The sequence below is a fragment of the Ictidomys tridecemlineatus genome, chromosome 5 (assembly GCF_052094955.1).
Source record: "Ictidomys tridecemlineatus isolate mIctTri1 chromosome 5, mIctTri1.hap1, whole genome shotgun sequence".
Classification (NCBI taxonomy): Eukaryota; Metazoa; Chordata; class Mammalia; order Rodentia; family Sciuridae; genus Ictidomys; species Ictidomys tridecemlineatus.
In genome coordinates this window covers 64,457,669-64,481,985 of record NC_135481.1, presented here as the reverse complement: position 1 = coordinate 64,481,985, position 24,317 = coordinate 64,457,669, and the positions used below count along the sequence as shown (strand labels likewise).

Below are 24,317 nucleotides of genomic sequence, written 5' to 3'. Positions count from 1 at the left end.
CTCTGAAACTCAGTTTCCTTTATGCATAAAGGTATTAATAACTACCTCAAAAAAGTCGTAGTGGGAGACTAATAGAAGGAAAACTCAGTGCCTAGCACTTGCTAGCACTCCATAAAGAGTCCCATCATTGTCATTTGGAGAGGCACACGCTTGACAAACTGCAGCCAGCACTTCCTGGTGGTGGCAAGCCAGCACCCTTCCATGATGGCTGGGATTTCAGTTAATCAGCTTGGGCACCAGACAGTCACTTGGCAGGGGATTTGGTTAGGCCAGATGTCAGGAATTATGCTCTTGATACCCAGAAGAGAAAACAGAACAGATCACAGTAAAGGACAGAGCCTGTAGCTCCTGACTTAATAGGTCACCAAAGAGTCATAACTTCCCATCCAATAATGCCATCAAGAAATGATAGTGGAGCTGGGTGCTGTAGCACAACGCCTGTAAACCCAGCAGCCAGGGAGGCTGAAGCAGGAGAATCGCGAGTTCAAAGCCAGCCTTAGCAACTTAGTGAGGCCCTAAGCAACTCAGCAAGACCCTCTCTCTAAATAAAAAATAAAAAAGGGCGGAGGATATGGCTCAGTGGTTAAGCACCCCTGGGTTCACCCCTCCCTCAGTACAGAAAGAAAGAAAAGAAACAAACAAGAGTGGAAATGCCCTTTCTAAGTAGCTTCAAACTTTGACCAAACACTGGCATTACGCAGGGAGCTCAAAAAATACGAGGCCTGGGTCACACTCCCAGAATTTGATTTAATGGTCTGGGTGAGACATGGACATGGACTAGGGTTTTGAGACTGTTAAGAATCTAATGTGATCTCAGGGCTGGGGGAGTTGTAGCTCAATGGCAGATCACTTGCCTAGCACGTGTAGGGCACTGCATTGGATCCTCAGCACCACATAAAAATAAATTTAAAAAAAAAAAAAGAAAGGCATGCTGTCCATCTACAACTACAAAAAAAAATTTTTTTTTAATTACAAAGTATCTAACGTGATCTAATGTGCAGTTTTAGTATCACTGCTACAGGAGGCAAATGAAGTATGTGTATGTGTGAGAGGGAATTGGGATCCGGCCTAAGGAGGAAAGAGGACCAGGGGAAACAAAGGAAGAGAACAGAAGCCATAGAGTCCCATCTGAACCCCATTAAAGTCTCAGCTCAGTCATGTGGTCTCAAGCTGTGTCCCACACCAGACAAACCCAATCCCATTAGACCCCATCATCCCCTCCATAAACTTCAAGAGAGTGTGTAATAATTCCCAGGGCTAAAATATGTTGTTATTAACACCAGGATGTGTACATGTCAATATTCTAAGGAACATTAACGAAATGCAGCTTGACTCTGGGTTTTGGTCTAAGGAAGAGAAAAAAAAAAAAAAAAGTCCAGCTAAGTGATGACGAAGGGGAGGGAAAGAGAAAAGCATTTTGTCGCCCGCACTCTCCAGCCGCCTGTCAATGGGACTAAAACGCCCTCAAAGAGGCAGTCTCATTTTATAAAGCTATTGCAGCATTTTTGATCAGGAGGAAGGCACATCCACTCAATCACTTGAGCTGGGATGGGCTGTTGTCTGGCTATCTGTCTGCCCACCGGGGTGAGCCAGCTGGGCCTGAGGACACATGGCAGTCCAATAATGGAGGGGTACCCAGCGTCTGTATAACCTCTGCTGGGCTCCCTGGGCACTCTCATTTAGCCCTTCATCCTGGACTCATCTGGAAGTTCTTTTCCTTCAGCAAACACCACCTGGTCTGCCTGGCCTCACCAAAACAAAAGCTGGCCAGCAGGCTCTCCCAGGCAGCAAACATTTCAGAATCAGGAGGGCAGGGGTCAACTGTCCTCATGAGCAACACACCAAGATTGCACAAGCCTAGAGAAGGCAGAAAACAGCCTCTGTGGACTCTGCCCTCCTCTCAATCGCCTCTACCCCCTCTCATCTGAGAAGGTCTGATTTCCTCCCCCAGACGTGAAGCTTAACAATGCAGTTCAAAATACATACAAAAGATTTCGTACATTCTTTTTACTAAAATAAATAATTAAAAACTGATTTCCACTTTGCGCATGTACAAATACGTAATAATGAATCCCACCATTATATAAAATATCCCTTGTAATCCCTAAAAAAAAAAAAAAAAGTTGAGAAATTGAAAGAGTTCAGCAATTTCCAAACTTGGGGAGTTTCAATGAAAGATCTTAGGATTTTGTTTTCTTTTTTTCTTTAAGTGGTATCATTCATAAAAATCTTAGGAAGACCTGAATAGTAGAATCGTAGTAGAGACAGGAATCATGATGATAATGATGACATTTATTTGGCATTCATTTGTTCCAAGTGTTTTACATGTGTTCACTCATCCAATCCCTCATCAAAACCTCACGAGGGAATCTATAACAATAACCATTAACAACCGTAATGATAATAGTAATACATAATAAATACCAGAGTAAGAGTAATACATCATATATGACTTAATGGTAATAGTAAAATAGAACATATGGGTAACACATACCAATGGCAGAGATAATCATCTCATTTTTAAAGTGAGATTTTTAATAGGTAATAATCATCACTTCCCATTTTTCAGATAAAGACCTGGAGTAGCTGGGTAACTTGCCAGCATAGTGAGGCTGGCCTGGCACCCAGGCAGGCTGGCTCCAGGGGCAGCACACGGCCCATAGCCCCAGGCTGCCTCTGTTGAAACTGCTAGTTCTGAGACCTCTGGAGGGCTCTGGGCTTGAACCCCAGTTCTCCACTCCATGTCCCACTGCTGTACCCCCACCCATAAGTGGGTTTGTGGTAGGCGTAAAACAAGGAAGTGAATAAGGAGCACCTCCACCAGGATTGGCAGACACGGTCAGTTTAGCCACTGCTTCGGTCTGCCGCAGTCAACTGGAAAACCTTTATCATATTGATGTGCAATCCGCACCCCACCACCCCTCCACATTTCTACCCAACAGCACTCAGTCTGAAACCAGTCATTCCCTAACCTGGCCCAGAAAAGAAACCTGAGACCTCTCGGACCCAGAGCCAGCCTACGTCCTTTGCCCACTGATCCTGTAATAACAGGAAAGCTTTAAATCCCTGAAGTCCTCCCCACCCCAGCGCCAGGACAAGGACTCCCCCAGTGATGCTCTATTGGACAAGGAGAGTCGCAGGCATGGGGACCATCCCCAATCATGCTAAGCCCACCCTATCCAATGACCTTCCCCATAGCACCTACATCCAGTTGGCATGTGTCCTAACTCTGAGAATCCTGCTGCTGCCTCCCAGCCACAAGCTCCTGTGTAGCAGAGGCAACCTAGAAATGTCCCTAAGGAGCACATTATTACCCCCCTGCTGTTGAGTTTCAGAAGCAGTCTGTGCCTGTGTCAACAGAGCCAGTTACCTTTACACCAAGAACTAACCTGAGGACCATGGAGAGGTGGGACCAACCAAAAAGAGATTTTCCAGTCTGAGTGTACGTACACTCATGCATGCCTGTGCACACGAGAGCACAAACACTCCAGGGGCCACAGTACACTTTTTGCTCAAAGAGGGCTCTGCTTTGTTCAAGGACGGGGTAGGAAGCAGGGGAGTGCAGAGGAGTAGTAATAAATAGTGAGGGGAATACCAAGGTTGCCCCTGGAAACTGGCAGGGATAAGAAAAAGTAATCAATGCAGGTCTGGTCCTCGGAGGAGACGGCCAGCAGGGAGGATGGGGACCAAGCCATGCCAGTTTCCTGGCTCAGAGTTCCATGCATCTTGTCAGGGCCAAATGCCAGTTGGCAAGAGGCGGCATGGAGGCTCAGGCGGGGGTAGGCAGCATGCAGGGGAGTCCAAGAGCCACTCACTCAGCCATTTCTCAGAAAATGAAGGTGTCCAGCAGCCCCCACACTCTCAGGACACCTCCCCTTCTGCCCCCCATCCAGCACACAGCCCAGGAGACTTGCCCAAGGCCTCACCTGGGTAAAGGAGCCATCTTCACCACACTCTGGGACAAACACAGCCTCCTGAGGCTTCTTGGCCTGCTCCAAGGCTTGAGCCCGCTCCAAGCGACACTTGCTCTGGCCAGCATCTAAAAGGCGAGAGGAGCATATTTCATATTTCACTTGGATTTCAGCCTGAAGCCATGGCACAAAATGGCTGCCCACTGGCAGGAACGCAGAGAAGCCCCTTCCACTAGGGGAGAAGCCCACGCCACCAACTTGTCTGACAGTACAAGGGCCAAGACTAGTGACAGCTGATCAGCCTTAGCTTCCTCTCAATGTTATTCTTAAAAATGAGTGGGGGGGGGGGGCGGCTCATGTTTATAGTAGGTCCCACTATTTTTTTCTCCCAATTAGCCCTATCCTTACCCAGGAAAAAAGTATTCCACTTCTATTACTTTTTCCCTAGGTTTATTCTAAAAAGAATAAGCCCAAGCAGTCTCCAAGATGTTTTATAGTTCAAGAATTACTAGCACTTTCTCTTTTTTTAATGTTTTTTTTTTTAGTTGTAGACAGTTACAATGCCTTATTTTATTTTTATGTGGTGCTGAGGATCGAATCCAGTGCCTTCCACATGCAAGGCGAGTACCCTACCACTGAGCTACAAGCCCAGCCCCTGCTAGCACTTTCTTTAGAAAAGCAAAAGCTCTAGGGCAGCCTACTAGGCCTTCTATATAATTCTCTAAGCAATCCAGAGCCACAAATTCAAATAGGACTCAGGAAAGTGATATAAATCGGGTATAAGAAGAAGGGCATTCAGCTGGGTGCAATGGCACAGGCCTGTAATCCTAGAGGCTCAGGAGGCTGAGGCAGGAGGATCATAGGTTTAAAGCTAGCCTCAGCAACTTAGCAAAACCCTGTCTCAAAATAAAAAATAAAAAGGGCTGGGGATATGTGGCTCATTGATAAAGCACCTCTTAGTTCAATCCCTCAGTACCAAAAAAGGGGGGGGCCTCCAGTCATGTGCTGCTTTGTGGAAACACACACCTAATATTACCAGAAATTTCAATTTTGGAAAAGAAACATGAAAAGGAAAAAACTTTTTTTTGAATACCCTAGTTTCTAAATATTGTCTCAAATGTTTGTAATGTTTTAGAGCAGATTTAAAAAATAAAATAAAATAAAAACACATCCTGTGGTCAACAATTTGAAATTCCTATTTAGGGGTCATCAGTGAAGCTTTGCATAACTGTTTTAAAACAAAAATAAACACAACAAAGGACCAGACAGAGAGCACACATCTCTCTAAACCCTAGCCTGGTGGCTGCGACTGAAAGACAGGAAAGTGCTCATTCGTCCAGGTGGAGCTTCTTCCTTCCCTTTTCTACTCCTGATGTTAGGGGTAGAGAGACAGGACAGCAAACCAGAGGAACAGAGGCATGCTGAGCCCTTGCCCCAACCCCACCACAATGACTGCACCAGGCAGAGACCTGTGATCCCAGCAGCCTCCAGTGGACTCACCTTTGCACCGGCCCCGGTGGACCACACTCAGGTTCGGGTCTCGGCACTTGGCTCGCTGGTACTCACACATGGACTCATAGGACCTGCCGTCGGATGCACAGATGGGTTTGGGTTGAGTCCTGGTGCAGTGGAGGTTGCACTGAGGGTCACGATCGCTTATGAGAAACTAGATTGGGGGGGGGGAGGCAAAAGGGCATAGATATTACTTTTGCAAAAAAAGTGGAAGAAAATCCATGACTTTCTGTACCAGGCGGCCCTTGGGAAGAAGGTCTCAAATAAACACAACAAAGGACCAGACAGAGAGCAACACACCTCTCTAAGCCCATGCCTGGTGGCTGCGACTGAACCCTACAAGCAAAGGGAACAGAGCCAACACAAAGTCTAACCAAAGAAGCCATCCTCTATACCCTAAGAACCATGATGTCGAACATGTACTGACCATGAACAGTCACCGCAACAAGTAATCCACAGGCCAAGTCCTAGTGGACATGACAACAACCCAGCTATATGCCCAATGTCACATAGCTATGAGGAGTGGATGCTGAACATGAACCTAGATCTGCAGGAAATAAAATCAACGCTTTAACCTCTGGGATGTTTGGCTTCTCCACCCATGTAGACAACCACTAAACCTCAAATCCAGAACACTTTTACTCTCCAAATTCCATCTTTGGCAAGTCTTACTTATTAGATGATGGTATTGAGCCCCAAATCTAGAACTCTTCCATTTCTGCTCACAGTTCTCTGGCAGAATTACAAGTTAAGTGACTTTCTGTGAGGAATGTATTTCCTGATTTTAACAGCAATAATAATCAGCTTGGGAAATACTGGGTTAAACAGGTTTTTTTTGTTTGTTTGTTTGGTACAGAAATTCTCAGAATTAAAGATAAAGCAATTATATGCTAGTCCTCCTATTGAGTTATGTAGTCACACATAAATATAAACTGGCCTCACTGTCCTCAGTAACATGCTTCAGCAATAAAAGGGTGACATCTGGGGACTTCTGCACCAGGTCATGTGAAGCCTGGCAGTTTCCTCCTATCTTATATTCACTCTGGGGGAAACTAGCCAACATGTAAGAAGCCTAACAACTGTAAGACCACCATGTTATGAGGAAGCCCAAGTCATTTGGTGTCACAAGCACATGGGGAAAGAGATGCTCAACAAACCCAGGAACACAGCCTTCATATGAGTCCAGCCCAGCTGTCAACTGACTGCAATCAAGAGACGAAAATAAGTCATTGCCTGAGAGACCCCAAGCAAGAACCACCCAGCTGAGCCTAGTCAACCAGAGAACTGACAGAGATAACAAAAATAAACTATTGTTTTAAGCCATTAACTTTTATAGTAGTTTGTTGCATAGTGATCATAAATAACTAGATCAAGGAACATGTACGATGTCTCTTCCAAACCTCTTTGTAGCCATGAAATTCATTAGTGAACCCCATGTTAACAGCGGCAGAACGCAGGTGGAGAACAGTAATCATCCAGTACAATCCACAATACCCTGGGCACACTCTGTGGGGCTGGAGGGGGTGATGCTTGGCAGTGTCAAGAGCACCAGCTGTGGCCACCTGCAATGCTGAAGCCAACCATGTGATGACACCAAGCTCACAGAGGTCTCAGAGGTGTGAACACAGCTCTGCTTCAGATATCTTTGCAGACCCACTGTGTGAAGCAAACAGTTGAGAACTTGTCCAGAAGAGCAGAGAAAGGTCTAGAGGCAGTGCCACACCTTCAAGGGAAATCTGGAAACACAAGCCCTCTCCTCCGCCCCCCGCCAAACCTCGAGAGGCTGAGCCAGTCCATGACTCCTCAGAGCACATCTCAGCAGTAAGGCCAGATCCCCGCAACCCCACTGCCACCCACTACTACCTTGACTGTCACACCCAGGAGCTGGGCTCAACCTGTGCCTCATCAGGACAGATGCGGCAACTCAGTCCGTCTTCAGAGACCCTGGGCTCCCACACATCACAGGCTAAACTGAGTCCTGCCCAAAAGTCGCAGGGAAATGTCCTGATGGCTCTCATGAGCACATCATTGGATAGAGCCTAGTATCCTGGAGTAAAAAGAGAGCAACTGCAAAGTCCCATCAAGAGGAAACCCACTCAGTCCCCAGCTGCTACACCAAGGAATGAGCTAACAGAGACAGAGTGGGAGGCAGGGTGTCCACACATCAACCCCTGTGAGGGATCTGTGACCTTGACTCCCCTTGGGTTGCCTAGCTTAAAACTCTTGACTAGCATCTCGCTGTCCTTGGGACCTCCACACAGCATCCAGGCCTGGCAGAATCTGACCTGGGTCCCTCCCTGGCCTCCCTCTGACTCTGTCCCCTGTTCCTCACTTGTGCACACAGTAGCTATTTCCTTACTACAGTGAGCTCCACAGCTCTGCCTTCTGCACCCCTCTCATCCTGCACTGGGTCTGGGCTCACACCAACTCTTCTGGGAAGCTTTCCCTGACTCTCAGGTGAGGATGGTGCCCCCAAATAATCTCTCATACCTCTCTTTCTTCGTGGCTCCTAACATGTGTGGTGATGAAATGATTTGTGTAATTTGATTAACAATGTAACTCTCAATTCTGAATTTAGATAACAAGGATAATGTCTATTTGACCTATAAACACATCCCCAGCCTCCAGCCCTTGGTTATTTGTGGGATGAATGCATTCGTGCAGTGGCACTTCCTGTGCAACATCACCTCAAAACCTGCTGGTATGAGGTGACAGGCCTGGTGTCCAAGGATCCTGCTCTCTAGGGTCCCCTGGAACCACTCCTCCCTGCAGTGCTTTGAGGCTTGCCCTTCTCCAACCATGTCCTCTCCTCTGCTCACCCTATAGCATTATGTGGTGGGCAGAGGTAACCCAGAAGGCCCTGTCTTTGCCCCATTCCTGAACCAGAACCTTATCAAAAATATCTCCCAGTTGAGCATGGTGGTGCATTTTTATAATCCCAGCAACTCAGGAGGCTGAGGTAGGAGGATCACAAGTTCAAAGCCAGACTCAGCAACTTAGAAAGGCCCTAAGCAACTCAGCAAGACCTTGTCTTAAAATAAAAAATAAAGAGCTGGGGATGTGGTTCAGTGGTTAAGCCCCCTGGGTTCAATCTCATAGTGGCCTTGAAGCACTTGGGAGGGTGAGTCTATCTCATCCAGAGATTTAGCATTTATTATTGGGCCCACATAGGCTTTTAGTAACCAGCTTCTGATTCTGTGAATTCACTTTTGCAGCTGGCTAGGTGTTTCTGTTTGTGGTGATATTTTTTAACAATGAAAGGCAGTGTTGCCTAGGGGTTGGAAACATGGCTTTGGAGCCAGGCAATGGGTATCATCCCCAGCAGGACACATACAGGCTGTTTCTCCTTGGGGAAGTTACCTAATTTCTCTAGGCTTTAGTGTTCTCATCTGTAAAGTGTCAACACTTACATACAAAATTCAATTACCTATCATGCCATAAGTCATAAATAAGTTCTTACCCATCTTCTTTCTTTGGAATTTAAATAGTGATTTGTTTGTTTGTTTTTAGGAGAACTCCCCAAAAAGGAGGGCGAGAAAAAGACAAAGTTTCTTTTCAAACTGTAGAGGTGGCCCTGTTGTCTGTTCTTTAGCTCACAGGAGGGAGCCTCAGGCGTCACCGTGGCATTGAACTACAAGACATAAATCTGGTTTGGAAATGGCTCTCTCTGCGCCATCAGAGACTCCAAGGCAGCTGTGCCAGAGACCCGATCAACAACAAGAGGAGCACTCTGTGCGCGGACAGACAGGTCAAAGAGCCCACAGAAGACCCACCTACCCAACACACAGGAATGGCTCTCGGCTTTGGAAGGGTTCCCAAGAGTCCTGTCTAGAGACGGCTGGCCCCTGGAGACCTGTAAAAAGTTCAGTCGCAGCACAGGGCCATTGCTAAAGACCATCTTCAGTCTACTGTGGTGTCTCATTTTCATCTGTTTGGGGAACTGAGTGTATTTGTGATTGCTTTCAGAAACAAACAATGAGCTCTATAAAACAGAGCCTCATAGAAGAGATTAATTACTGTGGGTCCACAAATACTGAGGATAAAGCAATCCTCCAGTCTGTCCATCCGTCTGTTCCTCTACTCTGTATCCAGTGAGTGGACATTAACAGTGAGCTCAGCACCGCACAGACCCAAGAAGCACACAACCAATATGGCCCCTGCCCTCCATGAGCTTACAACCTAGTATGGAGACCCCAAGCAAGCAGCTACCACACAGCATGTTAGCAGAAACCACAGCCATACTAAGAGGGGACATAATCCTAAGCACTCCACAATGTGACAAACCATACAGGTCCATAGAACTTTCCACAAAGATGGAAATGTTTATATCCCTCCTGTCCAACACAGTAGCCACAGACCACAGATGGCTATGAAGCACTGAGCTATAGCAAACGCAAATGAGGAACCAAACATTTAGATGTGTTTAATTGTAGTTAATTTTAACTTAAATGACCATGTACCAGCTAGAGGCTACCATATGCAAAAGCCCATTTAGCAAGTAAATAAACCAAGAGGAGAGGGCGGGTGGGCCTCAACCAAGTTTTTCCAGGTTGAGTCAGGTGAAGACCGATTGGACTAACAGGAAAAAAAGAGCAGATCCTGAGCACAGTTTCTGCATTTTGAAACCAGACAGCAAATCAGTCCATTACTTATAAGTCAATGGCTAAGTGACCCCAGGAGGTTGTCACAGTCTACATGAAGTCATGAGGGTCTTGCAGGGGACAGGGGGACAGGAGAGAAATCCTCAGCATCAGGCTGAGACTGTGGTCAGTTCTCTCAGAACACAAGCAAAACTCAAAGAATTGGAGTCACCCTGCTGGGACATGACCCCTAGATCACAGAAGTCTGTTGTTGTGGACTCAAGAGCAATTGTGATTGGTGGAAATTTCTGGTGTTGGGCAGGGCCAGGCAGTTTCCCCCACAAGCCAAACACTGAGCCATTTTCCTCTAGGGGGGAAATTGTGTTTTCATAAAAATCCCTACATAGATTCCCTTCCTTCTTCCTAACCAATTGACAATAAAACAAAATAATAATGTCAAATATGATTGCCTAACAAGGAAGCCAAACAAAGAGCGCCAGGGCAATTGTGCATCTGCAGTTGTCTCTCCCACCCCTTCTCCTTGGGGACCAGATGACTCCAAATATTTTGTGTTGTGCTCACATTTGTAAAGTAGGACATGCACTTGATCTGCATATAAACAAGTCATCCTTACTATTGGAAAAGTAAGCTGTTCGCTGGGGGCAGCCCTACCATGGGGGAGACCAGAGTAGGGGGGAAAAAAAAAGTCAATATTCAACCAATAATCCCTTCCATCTGAAAGGCACACATGCTGATCCCTACCCTTCAGTCTCAGGCAGAGTAGAATACAAACCCTGCCAGGGCTCTTGCCCAAGGAGACCACCCCAATACCACAAGCTGTGTTGGGTTTGACTGACAGCCAAGTTTCCATGACAATGTAGGGAACAACAGAGCCAGCCCATGGCTCCATCTGCAAGGAGATGTTCAATTCTTTCTAATATAGAGCTGTTCTCACAGTCTCCACTTCCACCTGCTAGTACCATGCTGATTTAATCTGTAGCCAAAATTCTAAACAGGTATTTTCTCAGTAACATCTCTCCTCTTCCTCCAGGTATAGGGGGCCGGGACAGAACCATATGAAAAACTCTTGGTAGTAGGTTTGGGAGAGTGAAGTCCACAATTTGGAGCAGCAGTTGCATTTCTCTTTACAATATCATACTCAAACATCACAGGCCACTCTACTGTCATGCATACCTAAAAAGAACAAATTTTTTTAAAAATCACAGGTCAAACTCAAAAAATTTGAGGTTTTTCTTTAATAAATTCACACACAACATAGCTTAAAGTACTCAATTCCAACATTTTTTCTTTACTTATCTGTTGCTGCAAAGCAAACCACTTCTCAGCTTTGTAGCTTGGAATGACGATTTATCATTTCTCATAATGCCATGGGTTGGTGGGGCTCAGCTGGGAGGTTCTTCTGCTCACCATGGTGGCAGCTGAAGTTATGTGTTAAACTCCATCTGGTTGAGAGCTTGGGTAGTGCTGGAACATTCACTGTGGCTTCACCCCCTGACCTTCAACTGGGGTAGCTGGAATGGATGGGGGCCAGGGAGGCCTCTATCTCTAGCAGACCCTCCTCTCTCATCCATGATGACTTCATTCAGTCCTTTAATGCACACCTAAATGTTTGATCTTTGCCACCAGTCTTTCCTCTCTATTCAAGTTCAAATTCCACTCTGAGTACCCCTGAACTTATCATCCTAAAAAAGCAATTGCTTTCATATTTGAAACAACACCATTAGCTTCCTAGAGCTTGGGCTGCATTGTGTTCATACTTTTATCAAAAAATCCTCAAAAGACCAATGGGAAGGGCATGGGGAAATACTGGGGAACAAAATATACTAAATTATGTTATGTCCATGTATGACTATACCACAACAAATCCTGCTTTTATATGTATGTGTATTAGTGCAATATAATGCACTAATTAAAATAATAGTAGTAGTCTCGTCCTCGTCGTCATCATCGTCATAAGATCAGTACAGCAAGCAGACAGCAGGGAGGAAGAGGGAAGGGAAAGGAAAAAGTACTGAAGAACTAGATTGATCAGATTAAGGTACAAATATGGCATAATATGCCACAGTCTGGCTGGGCACAAACCACGAGCCACTGAAGCAGGAACAAACTTTATTTCTGAACTCCAACAAAACACTTCACACAAGCTCCCAGGGAATTCTCCCGAATCCACACAGCTCGTCCAGGAACCCGCCACCGGAAATATCTCCTCCAGAAATCCCCCCTCCTGCACTTCCCCAACCAATGGGAACTCTCGGGAATCCCCGGGAATCCCCACGAGAACTCCAAAGTAGCTGGAGAACTCAAAACTCAGGCCGGCGGAGGCGGATAGTAATGCCTCGCCTGTCAACCAATACTGTTTGGCAAAATGCCAGGGGCCATACAGACTCGGCTGTGGCTCTCAGCATCTCCCCACTTCTGCAGACAACAGGGAGGAAGAGGGGAGGGAAAGAAAAAGTACTAAAGAACTAGACTGATTAGATTAAGGTACAAATATGGCATAATAAACCTCTCTATCTTGTATAATTATAATATACCAATTAAAAAACACCTCTTCAACCTACATTATCCTTTATCCTTTTACATGTCTACAAAAGATGTGTCTTACCCCTGTTTATCTAATTGGGCTTAATATAGCGCCTGATCCAAAGCAGTTGTTCAGGGTGTCTGGAGAGTAAATGGATAAATACCAAGCCCCACCAACTCATGTTATGCAGAAGCACCCCCTCTCTCTATCGATTACTGTTGAAGAGAAAGACTCTTATCCAACCACCACCAGCAGCTTACAACTCCCAAGCATAGAGTGTTGGAAGCTGTTTATTCTTTCTTTTCTGTTAAAGAACATCTATTAGATAGGACAGTTATGCATTAAACATAGTGTTTTTCCCTTGAATTTAAGAAAAGGAAAATAAATTAGTAAGTCATTGAAGAGAAAGCAGCCATGTAGCTGAGACAGTAACCCACGAACCCAGGGCTGCTGTCACCAGGTATCATGGAATTTGCTCGCAGTGAGCCTGGCCCAGCCTCTTCACCCAGGCCTGCAGGAAACCTTTCTGCCATCCTAGGGATACCATCTCACCCAAAGTCAGGCAGAAATCTGAGACATCTAGATTGCTAAGCCTGAAATGTCAAATTGGAAAACTGACAAACAGCCTGGTGCGCTCGGCACTCTGGCTTCTCCAGCAGCTACTAGTACACACACTAGAGTAAGACAACAGCTACATGATAGTATGGATTCACTTCTAAGGCACTTTTCATTCATTTTCCCAACACTCCGGTGTCGTAAATACCCATGAGTTTTCTCCACTGGCAAACGCACAATCTACAAATGCTGACTTGGAAAGAAAGAGAAGGGGAAAACCCCTACCCACGTGCTTCTGGGCAGGAAGGAGGCAGGTAGAACCACAGCCCCGTCCAACAGCTCCTTCCTGCCTCAGGACCTGCACTTGCTGGCCCCTCTCCCTGGAACATGTTTCGACCTCTCAGACTCTTATTCACCCTTCAACCTCAGTGCAAGTGGGCTTCCTGGAGGCACCTGACTTTCCAAGTAGGTGGAGACCCCCTTACTTTCCACCATGGCTCATGCCACAATCATGATTTAAATGACCATTTGGTTAGACATTTCTTGCCTATCCTCCCCAGCTAGGTTGAAAGCTCTCCGTGGGCAGCACCCAAGATCTAAGTGCCACACCACAGGATGCCTGGCATCCAGAAGTGCCTTGAGCAAAGTAGGTCTTCCATGAACATGTGTATGCTTAGATGAATGAACAGGAAACCCAAACTCTTTAAGCTAGCAAGTGGTGAGCACCCTTTAAGCTAGCAAGTGGTAGAGCACTAATGGCCTTGATTCTTTCTACCACACCAGTGCCTCCCTCGGGGTAGGGATTATCAAGCGTTGTGCCCTGAGGCCTGCTAAGGGACAAGGTGCTCTGCTGGTAGCTTCAGCAACCATGGTTGGGGTCTCTGGCAGCAGCCCCTTGAGTAGAAGGGAAGGACTCCAGAAGCAAAGAGAGCATCCCTAGAAGAAATTTTTTTTTTCAAAGTCCAGCTCAAGTTTTTAAAACTCAAGCACTTGAAAGCATCTCTGGGAGGTAAATCTGCTATCGAATGGGGAAATGCCCCTCCCAGAGCCAATGCCTGGAACAGAGAGTGGCGCATCACATCCCGGCCAGCTAGCTGTGGCTCAGCCACTTAGTCTCCCATCCGGGACTGTCGCCTCTTGCTTGCCTCTTGCCTTACCATCTGTAACACCAGACCTTGCTTGGCCTTTTTCTCCCAGGACCCCATCTTTGGGACCCAAGAGGAGTTTCACATTAAACCATCACTCACCCACCCGCTGTCGGATCCATCATCTGCAGCGAAAATCCACATCCCCACTTCTGCCAGCTTGAGCTCACCCTTCCCTGACCCCACAGCCACCGCATTTACACAGGTGCGAAGGAGGGCCTCCGGCAGCTTCAGAGTGGGACTGGCAGAGATGGAGGAGGGGAGATAAGGGAGGTCAAAGGGAAGGGGAGGCCTGGCAGCAACTCGCATCTGCTCTTCCTCTGCACACCTCCACCGTGGGCCTGACAACAGCACGCCCCGATTAAAGGGCTTTTCACACTGCTGAGGGAAAGCAGACCCCCCTCCAGCTGTGGGGCAGCTGGAACCACTTCTGTTGTTTTAGCCAGGAGAGGCCTGACCTTCGTCACCCCTCCACCAACCCCCTCCCCAAGGGAGGAATTTAGTGGTCACTTCTCCCACCCAGCCAGCTTCCCTCCTCCGCTCTGCCCCCCATAACCATGGGGATGACAGGTCAAGACCCATGGGGGAAGGCTGTCTTTCACCAGCTGCCCCTGGTGGGAGGACGAGGGGGTTGGTGAGTTTGAGAGAAGGACTGGGACTTGGGTCTAAAGAGAACCCAGGCTTCAACTTACACCAACCACATCTATACCCCCAACCCATGGCCCATGCCAGCCTTCTGGAAAGGTGGGTATACATACAGTGTGGATCGGGTCATCAAATTTCCAAAAAATGAAGCATTATTCTAAGTGAAGGACGCCAGACTCAAAACACTAAATGGTACATGATTCCGTTTCTATGACATTCTGAAAAAGGCCAAACTAAACAGAAATCAGATCAGTGATTACCAGGGACTGGAAACTGGAGGAGAAGCCTAAGAGAATGTTTGCGGGGGGGGGGGGGATGTAAATTTATTAAAATTCATAAAAGTATATACCAAAGAAGGGGAATTATACCCCATGCAAATTATATCTCAATAAACAAAAAAAGAGAAAAACATAAAACACAAAACTAAAATAATAATTCCAAAGAATGTCTGCTTTGAAGGGCCCATCAGACCCACACCCCTCCCCATAGGTATTCAGAGAGGTTTCTGGACACGTCCTTCCCCTCCCCCTTCAGTTTCAAGGCACTACACTAGGTGCATTTCGGGTTATGAAAATAAACAAGAACACAGGCCCTGCCCCCAAGAGCTGATCTAATTGCAAAGACCGACACAGGGACAGCTAACTCCATAGGGGCTGCATATTTGAAACTAGCAACCAGGAAGCAAATCCTAAGTTTCCAAAAGACAAGAGAATAAAAAATGTCAAAATGGGATGCTGGGAAGCCCAAGAGGGGAGATAGCAAAAGCTAAGGCCTAAAACTGAACAGAGAGGAGGGGCGGGGTGGAGAGAGAGGGAAAAAGAGGCATCTATTCAGCCAAGAACTGCTGAGCACCTAGGACGCCCCAGGGCTGGGCTGCGTGCTGGGGACAGAGCAGCTGACCCATGTTCTGTGGGTCAGAGTGAGAGGTTAATTCAGACTGGAAGGATCCAGGAGGATTTCTCGGGGATAGGGCTAGAAACTGGGCCATGAAGGATTTCTAAAAGTAGAAAGAGATGTGTAAAGGTCATCTTAAGCTACAGTCACAGTTACACATGAGTGGACAAGGGAACTAATTTCAAAATACAGTTTTGAAACTACCATTTATGGAAGAAGTCAGGGTTTAGGGCTAGGTTGGGGGTGAGATCGTGGAGGGTCTTGAAACCCCACAGCTGTCTTTTCTTTTTTTCTTTTTTAAAGAATTGGCAGCCAGTGAAGGAAGGAAAGGGCAAGATCCGACCTGAACTTTAGAAATCTCCAGCAGGGGAATGAAAGACAGCAGAGGGACCGAGTGGGAGGATCTTATCCCTGAATATGGACAGGGGAGATGAAAAAGAGGGGCCGATTCGGGTCAAGGAAGCAGATGGGTGTCCCAGTAATGAGCTTGGCCACACTGCAGACAACGAGTTGAGCAAACCCAAGCCCATCAGCAACCCCCAAAACCTACTGCTCCCTGCAGACAAGTGACAACAGAGTCTCGGGCACATGGAGTCACAGAGCCTGACATGCCACCTTCTCCCGGAAAGCTGGTTACCCCAGGCTGAAAAGCAGATGCACCAGGTGGACTCTGAAGTCATTGGATGAACTGAGACGACTGAGGACCTATCTATCCTGCTATCTGCAGGAATTGGAATGGTTGCAACACAGCCCCATGGGGGTTCTTTGAGGCCAGGAAGGGAAAACTGGGATTCTATAAGCATGCATCTCATCGAACAAGCAGGGTCCTACTTAACCACCCTTGAGCTCCAACAGGACCTCAAACCTATTAATCACAGGCAAAAGCATCTATTTATATTACCTGTTTGTACCCTCCCAGTCACTTAATACTAGCCAAAAGAACTCAGAAAGCAAGAGCTGAGAGAAAGTCATGTGCCCACCCCTTCCTCAAGCTTCAAACTCTCCCACCAATGTAAATAAAAACTCTCCTCACTCCAAATGAAATAAACAGAGGGCTCTCCAGAACCCAGGACCCAGATTTTTCCAATCTTCTCAGCCCATAGCCCTGGGAAAAAATAAAGACTAATTTGATGGTATGACCAAGAAGCAACAAAGTCTTGTACTTGGGGTGCATCCAAGAGGCTGTGAATTATATGAGGGAGCCAAGACTTTTAGGGGTGCAGAGGTAAAGAGGACAAAGGAGTTTCTAAGTGCCCATTGGTTCTAAGGGCCACACCCTTCATCCTCATGACACACTCATTGGGTAATAAGGGATTGTTAAATTAGCACTTTCTCTCCAGTTGGCAGGAACAACGTATTCCGTATTCAGTCAAGGTTAGTGGCTCTTTCCAAAGTTATCCTGACACTCCTACAGGTCTTCACAGCAACGTGATCGAAGTCTGCTGTGAGCACTACTAAGAACAGAAATATCTAACATGTCACTGAGCATCCTGGCTGGTGGCCACAGGTCCAGATACTCCTTCTGTGCCACCTGTCCCTGCTCTACCATACTCTGTCCCATCATCACTAATATGATTTCGCACCCAGTGACATGTGACATGTGTTTGACAATTCAGGGACTGAGGGAGGAGTTTAGATGGGAGTAATGACTGGAGGGCATGACTGGGGTTGGTTCCAATTCAGCTGGGTCCTGGGTAGTGATTGAGCCCCTCTGGTTAGAAGAACAAGATCCTGAAATAGACAATATTGTTTCCATCGGAGACTTAATGAGATTCTAGGCAAGGTAGGAAGCATTTGAGAGATTCAAGATCCTTTGAGAGATTCCGGGAACTCACAGAGAGCTATTTCAGGGCCTGGGTGACAAAGAGACACAGAAATGAGACAGGGCCTTCTCCCCATCTCTGTACGAAGCCCAGCCCTGCACTGGCACCTGGGCAGCTTTGGCAGCAGCTGGAGACAGTTCCACAGCCCAGACCTGTGTGCCTTCACAGTGGGCACTGCCAGCCATGAGTTTCCTTTAGGCAGAGGGGAAATGTATGACGAGTTTGTGGAAACAGTTGAGGCACCGCAATATAGGGACTGAGGGGAATAACTAGTTGAGCAGATGAGGGTGTTGGAGTCATTGTAACTTGACAGTAAATGTAAATGTGACGCCACTTTGTAATCACAGACAAGAGAGGCCAGTTATGAGAACAGTTGCTGAGGTGAGCACAGGTGAGCGGTCAGCAGGCTGTGGAACTCAAATAAGTCAAGCTCAGGCCTGAAGGAAGGACTTACAGAAGCCAGTTGTAGACCCAGAGATCTACTTTCCACCAAGACTACACTGGAAACGGCCGTGAGGCTTCCAGGCTGGTCAACACAGTACCTCAGTTCCTCACAGTGGGGCCGAAATAAAGCTAATAACACTCAGCCCAGAGTCAGAGGGAGAGTTTGGGGGGGGGGGGATTTGGTTCATGTCCCAGACAAAGGGCTGATCAGCTGAGACTGTTCCTGAGCAGAGGCATGCAAATGTCCATTGTATGGACATGGGATACACGTGTGCCCACACAGGCTCAGAAGAGTCCTTGGGAAGTAATATTTGCAAAAACAATTGCATAGGGGACTACGGCTGTGGCTCAGCGGTATCGCACTTGCCTGGCCTGTTTGAGACACTTGGCTCAATTCTCAGCACTGCATATAAATTAAAAAAAAAAAAAAAGTCTATTAACAACTAAAAATATGTTTAAAAAAATTGCATGGAAGTCTTAGTTTTTCTCTGTCAGAGGTACATTTTGAAATCACATATAGCTTCCAAAGAAGGTAAATGGAGACCCTGAAGCCTCATGCCCACTCAAAAAATTCACAAAACAGTTCTAGTCCCTTCCACAGTGGGCCAGTTGCACTAGCTGGGCTCCTACCCAACCACTCACAACAGCACCAGCCCAACAGGATCCCGACTGGTAGAGAACCCAAACCCACTTCAGGGACAAGCAGTTCACCCTGAAAGACAAACTCTGATCTTGGCCGGGTTTCCCTTCTCATCCTGCTAAGGGGCTGACTTTAGCCCTCACAAGCCCACTGTTTCAGATTCTTGGTGATATTGCTGCTCATTTTCGGGCCTTGGAAAATATCTGTCTGCTCACACACTGTGCTGGGGGCCCTTCTGCACTGAACCACCTGATCCACACAAAGGGCCCCAAAGTAACCTCACAGAGCCCACCCATGGTAAAAGACCTCCATGCAATTCCCAACAGAGCAGGAGGAAGAGTCTTACACCCTCCTGCCCCTGGGAATTATTTCCTGGTTCCATAACAAGTAAATAGAGCAGCTAGTACACTTTCAATGTCATGGGATTATCCCAAAGAAAAAGGGCATTGTAGTGCCCATTTCACTCAGGCAAGATCCCACGGCACACACACCTTCGTATGGACTTGCACGGTGCAGCAATTTATTCTGACAAGGGAGATAACAGAGGGGGAAACGTTTGATCCACAGCACTTGAGGAAATCCACTCCCCTACAGCCCTAAGCCCTGGGGATGAAGCTGAGCAAGTACAGATGAAAACTATCAGAAGAGGAAATCCCAGCCTCGCTCTATCATGGTGCTCTGCTGGGGCCGTGTATGTTTAAACCACGTGTTTCCTTTTATTGCAATCTCCACTGTCATCTTAAGACCCCACTGTACTAGTGCCCAGCTTCAGATCACCAAACACACGAGCGCCAACATGCACACACGTGAGAGTGTGCATGTGCACACACACACACCAAAAGCCCTTCAAAGTCATTTATAGACAACACAGAAGAAGAAACAGTTTGGCCCACGTGGAACAGCCCTGGGCCATGTAAAACCTGCTGCCATCCGACCATCTCCAGCTGAAAATCCCCACTGTGGAGCTCAGACAAGGATTGATTACGGCTGTCCAGGGCCCCCAAGCTCGGCTTACCTCTCACACAAGTGTGAGGCTGTTCTGAGCAGGAGAGAAACCCTGTTGATCGAAACTGGACCGAGGAAAAGTAAACAAAACCATGTCAAATTCTACAGGCAGGAATGGGGGGGTGGGGAGCATCTGTGGAAAACCAAATCAAACCCCCTCCTGGGGGAAAGAAAGAATGAGTCTTCCATGTTCTAACCCTTCTAGTTCCTGAGCAGAGAAATCAATTTTCTTTGAAGTCTCAAAACTGGATTTTTGAGGGTCTTTGTTCTGTGTGTACAGCCTGAAGGTTCACACTGCCCCCCAGCACGGGCTGAGGCAGCAGACTGGACGGGACATTTGCCTTTGCACTTAGCAGGTCCTGCCTCTCAAGAAATCCTGGGGAAGCGAGATAGCAAGGGTAGGCAGAGCTGCTCAGCACAGCCTGTGGGCACAACAAGCCAGGCTGCCACTCCCAAGGATCCAGGCTTTGCAGCTTTCTGATGCTGGATACCTTATGCACAGGGGCTCAGGACTAAAGACTTCAGCCCAGTTCTCCAAAGGGTTCTCCAGACTGTTTTTGAGCAGGAAAATGATCACAATATAAAGTTAAATAAAACAAAAAGCGGAATATCAAACATACATATAAATACACACATATACACAACACATACACATATGTATATCTTCCTTCCACCCAGAGAGGAAGAGAGGGGAGTGGAAAGACCAAAGAGAGGAAATACACCAAAATGTTCACAGTGGATTTCTCTAACTGGTAAGAATACAGGTGGAAGTTAGATGCTGGTCTGATCTGAATACAAGGTGTCTCCCAAAAGCTCCAGGAATGCTCAGAGCGAAATGATTGCACTGTGAGAGATGGAACCTAATCAGTCCCTCTAAGTACGAACGGACTGACGGGGTGGTAATGTAAGCAGGCAGGGCACGCTTGCAGGAGCTGGGTCAGTCACTGACAGCGTGCCCTGGGAGGGTGCATCTGCCCAGCAGCCCCTTCTCTCTCTGCTTCCTGGCTGCTGGGAATGGAGCAGCACTCTGCCACCATGCCCTTCTGCCATGATGTTCCTCTTCACCCTGAGCCCAGAGCAAGGGAATTGGCCCACCATGGACTGAGCCTCTGATACCATGAGACAACGTGAACTTTTCCTCCTCTAAGCTGTTCTTGTCAGGTGTTTTGGTCACAGCGATGAAAGGCTGACTAACACAGATGAGACTGGTATGTTTCTTCACGCTTGTCTTTAGTGTCCAAGTTTCCTTATAACATATCCATGGTACAAGGGTGAGGACGAGACGCCCACACAAAAGTCCAAGCAGATTGATCCAGATCTGTCTCTAAAGCAAGGTTGCATGCACATTTCTACCCTAAACTCAGATGTCACTTCAAAGTCACCCAAGGCTGACAGCTAATGGCCTACCCAAAGGCTGGGGACTGGAAGGTTGCGTCCCTTGTGAAAAGCAAGGGGAGGATGCAGCCTTGGTTTTTCGCTCAGGAGTCTGACTGAGTTTCCTGTTCTGGTGCATCACTCATACAGCTCTCAAAGATTAGCACAGGACCATGTGGCATCCTTTCCAAGTGATGTCTTGGGCAGCATCTATCCAGACGGCAGCCTCCTCCTTGCACGGTCTTCCTCTTCCATGCAGAGGGCATGGCCAGGCAGTCCCCAGTCTTCTTTATGGAAATGACTCTGAGCCTCCCAATGGGGATGACCTCTAATCTCTCAATCCAGGGCAGGGTTGTGATAAGGTCTGCCTAGAGCATTCAGCAGCCTTTCAGAGGCACATATGTACTCTGTATCTGCCATCAGACTAGAGGGTGGTGATGGATGGTAAATATGTCATCACCTGGGGGATGGGAAGGGATAAAAATTGCACGACATTAAAAATAAGACCTCTAAGACCTCAGAGTTCCAGTTCCAGGTATCAGAGGAAAGTCAAAGGCTATTTGCTCCCCATTACTCCTGGAAGATGCCCTTGGAACAACAACAAAAAAAAAAACATTCCTTCATTTCCTTCCTTGCAAAATAATTCAAAACCTGCAAGGAAGTTTCACATCCTGACTCTTTAATTTGCCTCATTGATTTGATAAGTAGCTCTTAACCTCTCTCTGTAGGCCAGGGACTGTACTGGGCATTGGGGACACAGTCAGAAGCCCCCATAAGTTATAATGAGTCTCTACAAGCTTCACATTTATACTTCATGTGACTAGGTCCTTGGTACCAGTAGGTGACAGGGTCAGATCCAAGGCACAGACTTCAGAGCAGGGCTAAGCTAAAGCATCCGCTATAGCAGCATTCTCGAGGAGTTACCACACAGATGCCCCGGACAAAAGACATCTCCATTCCAAACCCAATCCAGGAAAACAGATCAACTCTAAAAAGAACTCGGAATGTTAGCTGGCAGTAGGACTTGTGGGGCCCCCAGGTCAAGTCCAGGGGTTGCTCGAGCTTACCAGAGCAGTCAGACTGCCTGGAAATGAGGCTGACTTGCTTCCCAGCCCAGTCTCCAAGACGACAGGGCTGAGGGTGACATGTGCAGGAGTACCTGGCTCTTCCCAAGAAACTATTCCTTCTACAGAAAAGGATAATTTTTAAATTTCCCTTATTTACCTTGACATCCTTCCAAGTCCCTAAAGCATCTCTGAAGATGATGCTTTGGATTCTCCAAGCCAGAAGGAATCTGCTGGGGCCTCAGTACCCACCAGAAAATTGCCCACCACCACGTTATCCTTCAGGGCAGGAATTCCAAGGAAAGTGACGACACTTATCCCACCTAGACTATGAAACAACTAACTCATCTAACTGCATAGCTGGAATTTCAAAGCATGCTAAGAGGGAGTTGGGGAGGAAGAGGTCATTACTAGAAATAAAATGTTCAGGAGGCTCCCTGTTGGTGCATTCCTTCTCTGTCACAGGAACAGGGTTAAGTATTTTAAATAATTTGAATTGCTCCTGACAACAACCTGAGTCATCATGTTTTTCATCCCACTTTGCAGATGGAAAAACTGAGGCTCAGAAAAATCAAGCAGTTGCTCATGGCCACAGAGCTGGAATTTAAACATAGATTATGACTCTGTGGTATCAAGACATCAAGGACCAAAGAAATGTATAAAGACCCCAAAGGAGCTAACCACGCCCCCCCCCCACAATGCAGCTTTAGACTACACAGGACTCAGCAATTTCAAAAATTCAGTCCAGCCAGGGATAGCGGTATACGCCTATAATCCCAGCATCTTGAGAGGCTGAGGCAGGCGGACTGCAAATTCAAAGCCAGCCAGCAATTTAGCAAGTCTCTAAGTAATTCAGTGTGACTTTGTCTCTAAAAGGGCTGGGGATGTGGCTCAGTAATTGAGCAGGCCTGGGTTCAATCCCGGGTTGCAAAAAAAAAAAAAAAGTTGATATGGTTATATTCTTGCATAATTAAGTAAAGAAAAGGAAGATTTCTAATAACCCTACCAAATACATTCTCACTTCCTCCCATCCTTTCCCTAAAAAAAAAAAAAAAAAAAAAATAGGGGCAGGAGAGTGGTGGGAAAGAATAAGACCAAACAAAGATCCTGAGCCATTCTCAAGCCAGAGCACAAGGACCCAGCCGTAACTTTCCAAGGGACCCCAGACTTCTGGCCCTGGTCTGGCTCCACCCGCTCCTTCCTGCACCTCCTGAGTGGACTGGGTATTGCTCAGTCTCTCTCTTGGGTGATCTCCCTCTAATATAGCAAAGTGAGAATATGAAGGACAAAATTCAGAATCGACTCTGCCGTTCTATTTCTCATGCAGGGGAGAGGAGCTGTCCTCATCCAGGGATCAGAGCAAGGGAGGGGGAGGGAGACCAACTCAATACCCCACTTGTCAATCAGCTATGACACTTTTAACAGAAACCAGACCTGAGCCTTCGATGACACAGCAAAGAAGGTGGTGCTACTTGGGAAGGTCCTCTGTGCCAGGGCAGGTGTTGAAAACTGGAAGTGCGGCCTTTTAGTGAGACAGAACTGAGGCCCAGTCCCCAGGCGGAGGACCACTGCTTCCCTCTCTGAGCCTTGGTTTTATCATCCATTAAGGCAAGGAAGTGTAAGAGTCCTGGTGTCAACAGAAGAGTGGGTCAACACAGGAGGAGTAAATGCTACTATATTATTATTTCTATCACCCACTAAATCAGAGTTCTTCAAACTGGGTTCCATCATTCAACGTCGTCTCACTGAAGCCAGCAAAGGCTCTAGGGACTGGTGTGCCAACAAAGCTAATCTTTGGATATTTTGAGAAATAGTGAATTTTCTTTTCATTTTAATCTTTTTTATTTTCTGATTTCATATTACAGTCATTTCCACCCACATAAAGGACCATGGCAAAAAGAAGTGGCAACTATCTTAAGTTCCAAAAAATTTTAAATTAGAAAACAGTACAACTGTTACTACCCATAGTACCAACTGTCTTTTATTTGTTTTGCAGTGACGGCAGTGATGACTATTTTAAATGAGAAAATAATGTTATCAGCCCCACAATTGCCATCCTGAATCCTTTTTTAAAAAAACTTGTTTCAGTTGTAGATGGACACACTACCTTTGTTTCACTTATTTATTTTACTTTATGTGGTGCTGAGGATCGAACCCAGTGCCTCACACATGCTAGGCAA

At 46.8% G+C, this 24,317-nt stretch overlaps 1 protein-coding gene across 6 annotated transcripts in view; it reads right to left on the bottom strand.

Moving 5' to 3' along the window:
- Positions 1 to 24,317, bottom strand: part of Smoc1 (SPARC related modular calcium binding 1) — a 157,299-nt gene that overhangs the window by 67,456 nt on the left and 65,526 nt on the right. For all 6 annotated transcript variants that reach the window (XM_021724838.3, XM_021724839.3, XM_078050127.1 and 3 more), the window contains exons 2-3: positions 5,412 to 5,577; positions 3,927 to 4,039 (exon numbers count right to left, since the gene is read on the bottom strand). In XM_021724838.3, coding sequence (XP_021580513.2) covers positions 3,927 to 4,039; positions 5,412 to 5,577 — 279 coding nt within the window. The remainder of the gene's footprint in view (positions 1 to 3,926; positions 4,040 to 5,411; positions 5,578 to 24,317) is intronic.